The 14,388-nt window shown below is 43.5% G+C and overlaps 1 protein-coding gene across 4 annotated transcripts in view; it reads left to right on the forward strand.

The window, feature by feature from the left end:
• The window catches only part of LOC142657990 (cytochrome P450 2D17-like), a 178,103-nt gene that overhangs the window by 142,121 nt on the left and 21,594 nt on the right, over window positions 1–14,388 (forward strand). For 3 of the 4 annotated variants that reach the window (XM_075833611.1, XM_075833613.1, XM_075833612.1), the window contains one exon: window positions 8,505–8,692. The exons of the other annotated variant lie outside the window; for it this stretch is intronic. In XM_075833611.1, coding sequence (XP_075689726.1) covers window positions 8,505–8,692 — 188 coding nt within the window. The remainder of the gene's footprint in view (window positions 1–8,504; window positions 8,693–14,388) is intronic. 4 annotated transcript variants of the gene reach the window in all.

Here is a 14,388-nt window from a genome sequence, read left to right on the forward strand (position 1 = left end):
GTACTGGTAAATGCAGGGATTATCGTCCGATTTGGTTTTAGGCCTTCCCTGGTTGCAGATGAATAATCCCACGTTTAACTGGAATACTGGGGATCTTACCAAATGGGGTAATTAATTAATGACGTCATGTTTTTCTGTTAATTTTATCTCTCTCCCTGAGGAGGTGAACACTCTACCTGAGTTTATTCAGGACTTCGCTGATATTTTTTCTAAAAAGGCCTCCGAAGTGTTACCTCCTCATAGAGAATTCGATTGCGCAATCGATTTGGAGCCAGGTAACGGTCCTTACCGACCACAAGAATCTGATTTTCTTAGAATCTGCCCGGAGGCTAAACCCGAGACAAGCTCGATGGGCATTGTTTTTTACTAGATTCAACTTTTTGATCACCTATAGGGCTGGGTCTAAAAATATTAAGGCTGATGCACTGTCGCGTAGCTTCATGGCCAGCCCACCTTCGGTGGAAGATCTTGCATGTGTTTTGCCTCCAGGTATAATCATTTCCTCTGTTGATTCTGACTTAGTCTCCAAAATTGCGGCTGATCAAGGTTCAGCTCCCGGGAACCTTCCTGAGAACAAGCTGTTTCTTCCCCTGCAATTCCAGCTAAGGGTACTCAGGGAAAATCATGACTCTGCACTATCTGGCCATCCACGCATCCTGGGTACCAAGCATCTCATTGCCAGAAACTATTGGTGGCCTGGGTTGCTTAAAGACGTTAAGGCCTACGTCGCCGCTTGTGAAATTTGTGCTAGGTCCAAGACTCCCAGGTCCCGACCAGCGGGCTTACTATGTTCTTTGCCCATTCCCCAGAGACCTTGGACCCATATCTCCATGGATTTTATCACCGATTTGCCTCCATCTCAAGGCAAGTCGGTGGTGTGGGTTGTAGTAGACCGTTTCAGTAAGATGTGCCACTTTGTGCCCCTCAAGAAACTACCCAATGCTAAGACGTTAGCTACCTTGTTTGTCAAACACATCCTGCGTCTCCATGGGGTTCCTGTCAATATTGTTTCTGACAGAGGGGTACAATTTGTTTCATTGTTTTGGAGAGCCTTCTGTAAAAAGTTGGAGATTGATCTGTCCTTCTCCTCGGCCTTCCATCCTGAAACTAATGGCCAAACTGAGAGGACTAATCAGTCTCTAGAACAATATTTAAGGTGTTGTATCTCTGACTGTCATGACTGTGTCTCCTTCATTCCCCTCGCCGAATTTTCCCTTAATAACCAGGTCAGTAACTCGTCAGGTGTCTCCCCCTTTTTCTGTAATTTTGGGTTTAATCCACGGTTCTCCTCCCTTTCACCTGGTTGTTCCAACAATCCCGAGGTAGATGTCGTTCATCAGGAACTGTGCACAGTCTGGGCCCATGTTCAGAAGAAAGTAGAGGCATCCCAGAGCATACAATAGACTCAGGCAGATAGAAGACGTTCTGCTAACCCCTTGTTTGTGGTCGGGGATCTGGTGTGGCTATCTTCTAAAAATTTGCGCCTTAAAGTCCCGTCCAATATATAGGGCCGTACAAGGTCATTGAAGCCTTAACCCTGTCTTCTTCCGACTGGAGTTACCCCCGTCTTTTCGAGTACACAACGTGTTTCATGCCTCCCTCCTTAAACGCTGCTCCCCGTCCTTGGCTCCCTTGAGGAATCCTCCGGTCACTGTTCTCACCCCTGAAGGGGTAGAATTCGAGGTGGCCAAGATTGTGGACAGCAGGATGGTTCAAGGCTCCCTCCAGTACCTGGTCCATTGGAGAGGATACGGGCCAGAGGAGAGGACTTGGGTACCCGCCCGGGATGTTCACGCTGGGGTATTGCTCAGGAGGTTCCATCTTCGCTTCCCCAATAAGCCAGGTCCACCTAGAAAGGGTCCAGTGGCCCCTCTTAAAAGGGGGGGGGGTACTGTAAAGGATCTGCCAGACACAGCTTCTGTGTCGACGCCCGTGGGTAATCAATCTGCACCTGCTCCTAAGTCTGAGAGAGTGACACGATCTTCTACCAGTCAGGCTGGGAGGCTGAGGAGTGGGAGAGCCTATCACAGCCTGGCCAGACGGAGTTAGCTCCCGCCCTCTGTCTATTTATACCTGCATTTCCTGCTCCTCCTTTGCCTGTGATTCTTTTCTGTTTCCTGGCTCTGCTGCTCCTTCTATGATTATTGACCTTGCTTCATTTTTGACCCTGGCTTTACTGACTACGCTCCTGTTCTGCGATTTGTACCTCGTGCACTCCTGGTTTGACTCGGCTCGTTCACTACTCTTGTTGCTCACTGTGTTGCCGTGGGCAACTGCTCCATTTCCCTTAGCTTCTGTGTACCCTTGTCTGTTTGTCTGTCGTGCACTTATTGAGCTTGGGGACTGTCGCCCAGTTGAACGCCGTCGCCTAGGACGGGCCGTTGCAAGTAGGCAGGGACTGAGTGGCGGGTAGATTAGGGCTCACCTGTCTGTCTCCCTACCCCGTCATTACACTGTCTCTCCTCTGCTGTTCTATCAGAGCGCAAACAGAGGAGAGACAGTGCCTCTAGTCCCGGAGACATGATCGGGACCTGATTGGTTCAGATCCCGTTCATGTGATTGTCATGATAAGCAATCATGGCCATCACAGGGAAAGTTTGTTGTAGCAACAAACTTTCCCACGTCACCTACACTGTCTCCCCTCTGCTGTTCTATCAGAGAGCAAACAGAGGAGAGACAGTGCCTCTGGTCCTGGAGACATGATCGGGACCTGATTGGTTCAGGTCCTGGTCATGGTAACAAATCATGGCCATCGCAGGGAAAGTTTGTTGCAGCAACAAACTTTCCCTGGGACCAAGTATATATAAACACTGTCTCTCCCCTGCTGCTCTGTCAGAGAGCAAACAGAGGAGACAGTGTCAGATCTGTGAATATCACAGTATAAGACACAGTAAAAAAACACCATATAACAAATTCCCCCAATCCCATTAATCTGCCTTGTTAGGTAGGATGTAGGGTTAGGGTATAGTGCTAGGTTTTAGTATTAAGGTAGTTAGTAACAATAATTATTAGGGTATAGTTAGTAATAATTTAGGGTGATGGTTAGGGTTATATTAGTTATCAATTTGATAGGAAGTGCTGTGTCAGTCAATTAATTTGTTGTGGCAATTAATTTGTTCTAATTAAATTAACGAACTTCATACCATTTACGTTTATATACCTTTACGTATAAAAATATAAACGTAATAAAATGGCTCGTCAATTTTATTCTGCAGAGGAAGCGTATGCCCTTTTATGCTCTGACAGTGAAGATAGTGTCTTGTCAGATGGCGATGACTATTTTGAGGGTTTTGCTGTTAGCGAAAGTGACAGCTCTGAGTCTAGCGGTCATTCTGGTTCATCCTCAAAAAAATACAAGGACCAGTACAGGACAGGTAGAGAGGGCTGTTGGAGAAACATCTCCAAATCAGGGCACGATGCCCAGTACAAGTGACATGCCGCATTTTAGCGAAGAGGCGCATGCCAACCTACAAGAGAGTTTGCCACTAGATGTAGCATTTATGAGATGGGACTCTTCAAATTCTGCCACACCATTCATCCCTGACTTTAATGCCACCCCAGGTACAAATGTGGAGGTGGAAGGTTTTGGTCCAATTAATTTTTTTTACTTATTTCTAACAAATGATTTGCTTGAACATATTGTTCTCCAAACTAATTTATATTCTTTCCAATTCATCTCTCAGAATCCCCGTTCCTATTATGCCAGGCAAAATTCATGGAGGCCAACAGATATTGATGAAATGAAGAAATTTATAGGCCTCACATTTGCCATGGGGCTTGTTAAAAAAAACCGAGCATTCGATCATACTGGTCCACCCGTCCCGTTCTAACCACCCCTGCCTTTTCTGGCATTCTTCCTAGAGCCCGTTATGAAATGCTCATGAGATTTTTTGCATTTCAATGATAACAGTCAGTGCCTCCCTAGAAGTGTCCCAGATTATGACCGACTCTACAAAATCAGGCCCATCATCAAAGCATTGTCAGACATATTTTTATTACTTTACACCCCCACGCAAAACATTTCCATTGATGAGTCCCTAGTAAAATTCAAAGGAAGACGGCACTTCAAACAATTTATTCCATCTAAAAGAGCAAGGTTTGGAATAAAGCTCTATAAAATGTGTGAGAGTGCAACAGGGTACACATCAGCTCTTCGCATTAATGAGGGAAAAGATAGCCAACTAAACCCACCAGGATGCCCCCCCCCCCCTATCTAGGGACAAGTGGAAAAATTGTTTGGGAGCTTATTACACCATTTCTAGAAAAGGGCCATAACCTGTATGTTGGACAACTACTACACAAGCATAGCCCTTTTTAAAAGTTTGGTCGAACAGAACACAGGGTCTTGTGGGACCATTCGTAAAAACCGCCAGGGGTTTCCCAATCATTGGTGAATGAAAAGTACAAAAAGGGGCAGTCAGGTGGTGTTCGCAGCGGAGAGCTGCTTGCCCTAAAATACAAAGACAAAAAGGATATTTTTATCCTCAGCTCGATCCACACTGATGCAACAATGGATGTTGTAGTCTCAATCATTGATTACAACAAATACATGGGGGGAGTAGACCTTGCTGATCAGGTTCTACAGCCATACCAGGTATCAAGAAAATCATATACCTGGTACAAAAAATTAGTTATTTACCTATTTCAGGTTGCCGTTTGTGTTATACAAAAAGGCAGGAAATTCAAACACTTTTCTAGATTACCAGGAAATGGTCATTGAAGATCTTGTTTTAGCAAATGTTGGCCCTTCTCATCCATTAGAATCTGAATCTGTCAAAAGACTCACTGAGCGACATTTTATTGCTGTAATTCCCTCAACTGAATCAAGAAAGTACCCCCCAAAGAAGATGTAGTGTATGTACCAAGAAAGGAATGAGGTGTGATACCCGTTATTTTTGCCCAGATTGCCCATCACTCCCAGTCTTGTGTCTCATTGACTGCTTTAAAATTTTCCACACAGAGCCACGTTTTAAACTCTTTATTCATTTGTCCCATTTTAGACATTCAAGAATATAATTTAGTTTATCTTTAGTGTGCCAAAATTTTCTTGGAAATTTTTGTTCTTGCCATTCTTGTCAAAAACCCATCTTCATAAATGAACCACCAGCCAAAGTATACCCCAAAATAAAAATGTACCTAAAGGGGTTGTCTGATGAAAAGAAAAACTATTTAGCATTTTGCTTTTGTGAATTAAAGAAACTTTCTAATATACTGTGTGGAGCTGCGATTCTTGCTGTGATGCGTCAACACAATCTCAGGGAGAAGGAACATCCCCCTCCTCTCTGTGTGTTGATAATGCGGATAAAGGGGCTGGCTGCCTGGCTCAATTCATCAGCTATCCAGCCCCTTCCCCCTTGAGGCTTAGCTGATGAATTGAGCCAGGCAGCCAGCCCTTTTATACGTGTCATCGACAAACAGAGAGGAGAGGAACTCCTAAAGTCTGTGTCGAAGCGTGGCAGCAAGAACGGCCGGGTCTATGCAATGGGGAATGAAAACCTGCAATCCATGCAGGTTTTAAAAATTAAGTATATTAAAACGTTTCTTTATTTCAAAAAAGCAAAGTAATATATTGTTAAAATGCAAGCTGAAAGCCAAAATGCACACAGTCCACTCGAGGCCCTGAAAAATGTCCAAGCAGTCGGTAATGTACACATATAAGGTAACTACACATTCCTTGAGGGTAAACTTTCCAAAATATGGTTGCTTTTGGGGAGTTTCCACTGGGGCTAAGGGGCTTTGCAAATGCGACATGGCCTATGCACACCATTCCAGATAAATTGGAGCTTCAAAAGCCAAATGACGCTCCTTCCCTTTTGGGCCCTGCCGTGTGTCCAAACAGCAGTAAATAAATGCATATGGGGTTTAACTATACTCAGAAGATATTTCTTTACAAATATTGGAGTGCTTTTTCTCCTTTAGTTCCTATGAAAATTTAAAAAAAAGGTTCAAAACCTATATTTTATCGGAAAAAAATGTAGATTTTCATTTTCACGGCCTAATTCCAATAACTTATGCAAAAAAATTCTAGGGTCTAAATGCTCACTATACCCCTAGATAAATTTCTTGAGGGGTGTAGTTTCCCAAATAGGGTCATTTTTTAGAGGTTTCCACTGTTTTGGCCCCTCAATGGTTTTGCAAATGCGACATGGCCTCAGCAAACAATTCCAGCTAAATTTGAGCTCCAAAAGCCAAATGGTGCTCCTTCCATTCTAAGCACTGCTGTGGGTTCAAAGAGCAGTTTCTGACCACATATGGGGTATTTCTATGCTCAGGAGAGTTTGCTTTACAAATGTTTGGGTGCCTTTTCTCCTTTATCTATTGTGAATATGGAATAATCTGAGGTAAAACTTAATTTTACTTGAAAAAAAAACTTCGATTTTCATTTCCATGACCTAACTACACTAAATTCAGCAAAAATCTGTGGAGTCAAAATGCTCACTATACCCCTCAATATATTCCTTGAGGGGTGTAGTTTCCAAAATGGGGTCACTTTTGGGGGTTTTCACGGTTTTGTTCCCTCCAGTCTATTGCAAACGTGGCATAGCACTGAAAACCATTCCAGCAAAATCTGTGCTCCAAAATCCAAATGGTGCTCCTTCCCTTCTGAGCCCTTCTGTGGGTCTATACAGCAGTTTATTACCACATATGGGGTATTGCCGTAATCAGGGGAAATTGCTTTATAAATGTTGGGGTGCTTTTCTCCTTTATTCCTTGTAAAAATTAGAAAATTCTATGTTTTTTCAGGAAAAAAAAAAATTTTCATTTTTACAGGCTAATTCAAATAAATTTAGCAAAAAAACTGTGCGGTCAAAATGCTAACTATAGCCCTGGATACATTCCTTGAGGGGTGTAGTTTCCAAAATAGGGTAATTTTTGGGGGGTTTCAACTGTTTTGGTCCCTCCAGTCCGTTACAAACGCGACATGGCCCTGAAAACCATTCCAGCAAAATCTGCGCTCCAAAATCCAAATGGTGCTCCTACCCTTCTGAGCCCTGCTGTGGGTCTATACAGCAGTTTATTACCACATATGGGTGTATTGCCGTTATCAAGGGAAATTGCTTTATAAATGTTGGGGTGCTTTTCTCCTTTATTACTTGTAAAAAATAGAAAATTCTATGTTTTTTCTGGTAAAAAAATCATTTTCATTTTTACAGACTAATTCAAATAAATTTAGCAAAAAAACTGTGGGGTCAAAATGCTAACTATAGCCCTAGATACATTCCTTGAGGGGTGTAGTTTCCAAAATGGGGGATTTCCACTGATTTGGCACCACAAGACCTCTTTAAACCCGACATGGTACCTAAAATATATTCTAATAAAAAGGAGGCCCCAAAATCCTCTAGCTGCTCCTTTGCTTCTGAGGTCGGTGTTTCAGTGCATTACCGCACTAGGGCCATTTCTAAAAACTGCAGACTCTGGGCAATAAATATTGAGTTGCGTTTCTCTGGTAAAACTTTCTGTGTTACAGAAAAAAAATTATTACAAATGAATTTCAGCATGTTTTCAAATAAATGGGCCCCTCAAAACCACTTCAGAATTGAACTGGTCCCTGAAAAAAAAGCCTTTTGAAATATTCTTGAAAATGTGAGAAATTGCTGCTAAAGTTCTAAGCCTTGTAACGTCCTAGAAAAAAAAAAGGACATTCAAAAAAACAATGCAAACATAAAGTAGACATATGGGAAATGTTAAATAGTGACTATTTTGGGTGGTATTACTATCTGTTTTACAAGTAGATACATTTACATTTAGAAAAATCATATTTTTTGCAAATTTTCTCCGAATTTTGGCGTTTTTCACAAATAAATATTTAATTTATTGACCAATTTTTTTCACTAACATAAAGTACAATATGTCACGAGAAAACAATCTCGGAATCGCTTGGATAGGTATAAGCATTCCAGAGTTATTACCACATAAAGTGACACATGTCAGATTTGAAAAAATAGGGCTGGTCCTGAAGACCAAAATGAGCTTGGTCCTGAAAGGGTTAAATAGCCATATCTCGGGCTGTGGACCACCTAGAACAGCGGTTCTGATGGCATATGAAAGATTAGATTATTCTTTCATGTCACTAGGATCACAGTTCTAGCTGTGAAACAACCAGAGGTATCACCAGTTGAAAACACAGTCAGGAATGGAAGCTGTATACTATATGATCACGCTGTGTTTCTGGGCTTGGAAGAGGAGAACTGTATGATGCTGATTGGACAGCGTCATACAGAAAACATACACTGCCCAGAGTGAAATGCAAGAATAACCTCCCATTTGGCAAGTATAGTCAAATTAGCATATTTAGAAAAATGCACATAACTTTGCAAATAATGAACTTTTTTTTTTTTAAATTACACTGTAGTTATCAGCATCATTGTGCCTATTAGATTAGTTAGGAGATAGGGAATTAATAAACTAGTGACAAATCCTCTTTAATATTATGTTCCTATATAAAGTATTTTGTAGTAAAGTATGTATAAGTATTTAAGTAGTAATGAACCATTGCCATTCAGCCAAAGTACAAGAAGAAATTGATCAAGTAATTGGAAGAGAGAGAAAACCAACAATGGAGGATGTGTTGCAAATGCCATATACTAATGCTGTGATCCATGAAGTACAACGATGTGGAGATATTATTCCCTTGGCTTTGCCTCATATGACCTATAAGGACATGGAAATTAAAGGTTTCTTTATACCAAAGGTAAAATCTATGGGAAATGTCTTAGATTTCATATTTGTCATTATGATATTATTCCAATCAGCAGGATTAACACTATCCTGCCCACATATTTTCATTGCTGCAACTATGATATAGGTTAAAAAGTAGCAAAGCAGTTGCATATATAGAAGTAATGTGTATCTACAAACATAGTCATAACTATAGAAACTACTGAGCAGGCAACCAAACCATAGAAAAATTAGAAAATACATTTGATAAAATTATGCTGTGTCTCGTTTTACACTGGCAGTATGTTCAGTATGAGAGAATAAGGGTATGTTTGCACAGGGTGGAAAGGCTGTGTAAAATACACAGTGTACCTGTCCTGGTAACTGCAGGGAACTCCATCTGAAAAACTGCACCAAATTGTGGTGCAGTTTTTTGGGCAGACCCGCTGCGGAAAACACTGGTTGAAAAAAAAAAGTTTATACTTACCATGTTTCTTCTGTTCTCGTTCAGGTCGGCCTCCTAGGATGTAGCCGATGTGACCGCTGCAGCCTGTGATTGGCTGTATCTGTCACATCGGAAAAAACATCATCCTAGGAGGCTGGCTTGGATAAGAACAGAAGAAAGCATCGCTGTGACAGCGGAGAATGGGGTAAGTATAAGCTTTTTATTAATTTAAAACCCAAAACTTTTTTTTTTTAATCTGATTTGCATTTTTTTGTGGCGGAATCGCAGCTTTTCCGCCGTAGAAATAGCAACACTTGCTATTTGTTGCGCGTTTTACCTCCCCATTGAATTCAATGGGGAAAACCCGCAACAGAAGAGCAGTGTTTCCAAAGCATAAATTGACATGCTGCAGATTAAAATACTGCACTGCGGGTCAATTTATGAACGGGTTTTCGGAAGATTTCTTTTTCCGAAGCGTGTGGATGAGAATTGTTTAATTCCCCCCTGCTGCTACTGTACTACGCTGCAGATTTTCTGCAATGAAATCCATTGCGGAAAATCTGGAGGGTTTACGCTGTGTGTGAACATACCCTAATCAGTGGCAGATTAAGTGTAGCATGGGCTCTGGGATGTTGACACAACTTGGGTCCCCTCCTTCCCCCTCACACGCACTCCAACACCACCAACCCGCTGACACTGTACCCGTCAGTGCCACTAACATGAAGCATACAGGTTTTAGCACTAGATACAGTTGCTCTGTATACAGGATACAAAGCAGATGTATCTTAAAAAGTAAAAATAATTTTTAATAAAAAGTATTTAGAAAGTTGCACACTAATGCACTATTTTATTAAAGAAAAAAATAATAATAATAAAAAATGGTAACACCTCTCTTTAAAATGTAACTAAACATTGAAAAAAACTTTTGACTTGTCATAGGGATATGTCAGAACTTTTAATTGGTGGGGGGGGGGGGGTCCGAGCACTGAGACCCCCACTGATTGCTAAAATAAAGAGGCAGAAGCGCTCGGTTGAATGCTGCTTGGAGTGGTGTACGGCCATACACTGCTTGCCCGGCTTTCCGAGAAAAGCAGATCAGAAACGAAGCAGCACTGTGGTCACCTGAGCGCTTCTGCCACTTTGTTTTAGCGATCGGTGGGGGTTTCAGTGCTCGGACCCCCACCTATCAAAACTGCTGACATTTCACTATGACATGTCAGAAGTTTTTAGATGTTTAGTTGCACTTTAAAGGGGTTTTACCATGTGGGATATTTATGACATATCCACAGGATATGTCATAAATGTAAGATACATGTGGGACCCGCACCTATCTCTAGAATGAGGCCCCCTAAATCCCGTTCTACCTCTTTCTGCTTACACTGCCTCCCAGCCACTGCCTGACTTCATGGTCGGGAGTTACAAAAACAGCGTAGTTCGCTGGGCTACACTGTTTTCGGAACTCTCATAGTAGTGAATGGCAGTTACGGAAGCAGCGTAGCATGCGAGTGACTGCAAGGGACTCTATGAAGGGTGGAATAATCCCCCATCCCCCATAGAGCCCTCAGTATTTATTATACAGCAGGGGGGGTTAAGCATCTGACTGCTGAGTGCTTTGTGAGGGGAAATTATTATCCCCCCATAGAGCCCTCTGCAGTGAGTTAGATGGATCCCCCCTTGCTGTATAATTAATCCCTCCATAGCGTCGTCGGATCAGTTTAAAGTTGGCTGGGGCAGGATGTGAGTATCACACTAACCTCACCGTATGACCACCGCCCTGCTTTCCTGTTCCTCTCTGGCAGTGAGTACATCATCAGAGAGGTGTGTTCCAACTTCTACCACTAGCAAACGTGAATATTGTGACGCACGTCTGCTAGCCCTATCGTGTCCCTGCAAATGCTGTCCCTCCCTCAGGGCCGATTCTAGCTTTTTTGCTGCCTGAGGCGAAGATTGAAATGGCGCCTCCCAGATTTTGATTGACATCCCCTGGCTGTTCTACATCACGAGCAGCCTCCTCCAACTCTTGCGGATGCACCATTTCCTTGTACTGGCATGCGCGGTGCAGCCGGGCAGAGTACACCTTGCTGCACGTTGCGTGACCAAGTAGTACAAGGCAATAGCGCATCCGAGAAAGTTGGAGGAGACTGGTAGTGATGTATAACAGCCAGAGGGATGTCAATCAAATATGGAAAGGTGGGTTGGGAGGCAGGACTATGTGAATTTTCAGGATAGCAGCACAACCCCATGACATTTTAATGAGTAATTAGCATATAGTGTGCGCCGTTTTAAATGTTGATTTTATAGATTTTGCTGCATTTTAAAAAAAACATACATGGGAATGTTTAGAAATATTGTCAGGTCATGTATCACCGCATGGTGGCGGTAAAAGGGGTTAAAACTACCTGACAGATTCCCATTAAATATACAATGAATTAAAAACAATTCCATCTGCCCTGCAATTTTGTTATTAGAAATATATCCTACATAATTACAGCATCAGAACCAAGCTCTGACATATACGGCTCCAGAACCAAGCTCTATACATATATACGGCACCAGACCCAACCTCAGTACATATATACAGCCCCAGAACCAAGCTCAGTACATATATACACAACACCAGACCCAAGCTCAGTACATATACATACACCACCAGAACCAAGCTCATACATATATACAGCACTAGAACAAAGCTCAATACATATATACAACACCAGAACCAAGCTCAGTACATATACACAGCTACAAAACAAAACTCAGTACAAAAACACAGCACCTGTAAAGGATCTGCCAGGCACAGCTTCTGTGTCAACGCCCATAGGTAATCAGTCTGCACCTGCTTCTATGTCTGTGAGACTGACTCCATCTTCCACCACTCAGGATGGCAGGCTTAGGAGTGGGAGAGCCTATCACAGCCTGGCCAGACGGAGCTAGCTCCCGCCCTCTGTCCATTTATGCCTGCCTTTCCTGTTCCTCCTTGCTTGTGATTCTTCTCGTTTGGTTTCCTGGCCCTGCTGCAGCTTCTTGAACTATTTGTCCCTGCTTCATACTGTCCCTTGCTTACTGACTACTCTCCTGCTCTGCGTTTGGTACCTCGTACACTCCTGGTTTGACTCGACTTGTTCACTACTCTCCTGCTCTGCGTTTGGTACCTTGTACACTCCTGGTTTGACTCGGCTCGTTCCCCACTCTTGTTGCTCACGGTGTTGCCGTGGGCAACTGCCCCATTTCCCTTAGCTTCTGTGTACCCTTGTCTGTTTGTTTGTCGTGCACTTATTGAGCGTAGGGACCGTCGCCCAGTTGTACCCCGTTGCCTAGGGCGGGTCGTTGCAAGTAGGCAGGGACTGAGTGGCGGGTAGATTAGGGCTCACTTGTCTGTTTCCCTACCCCTGTCATTACAGCACCAGAACCAAGCTCATACATATATCCAACACCAGAACCAAAAAGAGTACATATACACAGCACCAGAAAAAGCTAATTTAGTGCAACACCTGGCATATAGGTTTGTAGGGTGTAAAACTACAGCTACCAGCATGACCTCAACAATGGTAAGGATATCCTAGGAGTTGCTGTTTCACAAAAAAAATCATACCACCCATCAACTCACATATAGTGACTACAGTACTGATTAGAGTCAGAATAAACATTTACATTAAGTGACTCACCGGTGATGTCTTTTCAGATTCTAGTTGCTCTTTTTCTCTTTTCTTTTCCATCCGGTCCAGACCTTTATGATGATTTCTCCCAGCTACAGCCAATTTCTGAAGTTTGCCACGCAGATGTCTTCAGCTTCTCACTTTTCAAATATTTCTGCACCTATAAACGAAGATAAAATTCTCATAGTGCAACACACTTCGCCCCACAATACACCGTGTCCCTGATTATAATTGGACCATACACTGTGTCCCACACACACAGTGCTCCCTGTAGATAGTGCCCCATGTAGATAGTTCTCCCCATAGAGCCCCCTATAGATAGTGCCCTACATTGATCCCCCTGTAGATAGTACCCCATATACAGCCCCCTGTAGAGAGTGCCCTCATATAGCCCCCCACAGATAGTGCCCCAAATACAGCCCCCTGTAGATAGTGACCCACATATAGCCCCCTGTAGATAGTGCCCCGAATGTAGCCCCCTGTAGATAGCTCTCTACATATAGCCCTCCCCCTGTAGATAGCACTCTACATCTAGCGCCCCCTGTATATAGTGCCCCACCTATAGTCCCCCTGTAAATAGTGCCCTACATATAGCCCCCCTGTAGATAGCGTCCTCTATATAGACTCCCCATAGATTGTGACCCACATATAGCTCCCCCCGTAGACAATGCCACTCACACTTTTAAGTGGAAAAAAACAACTTTACATACTCACCTTGATCCCATCCCCGCGCCGTCCTGTGTAAATGCATGCCTGCTCTTTTCTGAGCAGGTCTACTGGGGCTAAACGAAGCAAGCGCACGATGGCGTCATCGCACAGGTTGCATCGTTGAAAGGCGCTGGTTGGCAGAGTTACTTGTCCCGTCAATCAGCGCCCTTCAACAACGGAGGCATCGTTGAAAGGCGCTGATTGGCAGGGCAGAATGACTTGTAATGCCAATCAGCGCCTTTCAACAACGGAAGCGGTGTGATGACGTCATCGTGCCGCCAGCGTCTTTTGAAAGGCGCTGATTAGTGGAGCAAGTCATTCTGCTCTGCCAATCAGCGTCATTGCGTGCTTATGCATGTAATTGTATCTGCGTACAATTAGTGCAGGAGGGGTGGCGGTGGCTGGTTTAATTTGCGCCGCTGCACCCTCAGAGAGGCAGCAGGCCGGACGGTGTGGTCCTGCCCTCCCCATCAGCACCGGCCCTATTCCATCCCAGCCCATAGTATTGCTCTCCCTGCCCCTCGGCAGTGTGGCCATTAGCGGCGCTAGCGTGCTGCAATAGTGATTTTTAAAAGGATGTGCGGTTCGGGCAGCCATGGGCCCCTTGGGAACCTTGGGCACCCGGGTGGCCGCCAGAACCACCGATATAATGATCCACCACTGACCCTACTTGTTCTATGGCATAGAAAGTATATAGGAGGGAACCTCCAGCTCACCTTATGGCAAAAATTCCATTGCCTGCTGCGCACGGATCCTCTTGTCGGCACACGTTGGTAGAAATGGAACAAGGAAGTAGATGAGATCCAGCGCAAATAAAAAAAATATATATTCGAGGAGTATATTTAAAATGGAATCTAGTTCCAATTTTATTAGATAATGGCATAAAAACGGGAGTCCAAATCCCCGGAAGAAAGGTGGATGTAT

Source organism: Rhinoderma darwinii, chromosome 7 (genome assembly GCF_050947455.1).
Source record: "Rhinoderma darwinii isolate aRhiDar2 chromosome 7, aRhiDar2.hap1, whole genome shotgun sequence".
Taxonomy (NCBI): Eukaryota; Metazoa; Chordata; class Amphibia; order Anura; family Rhinodermatidae; genus Rhinoderma; species Rhinoderma darwinii.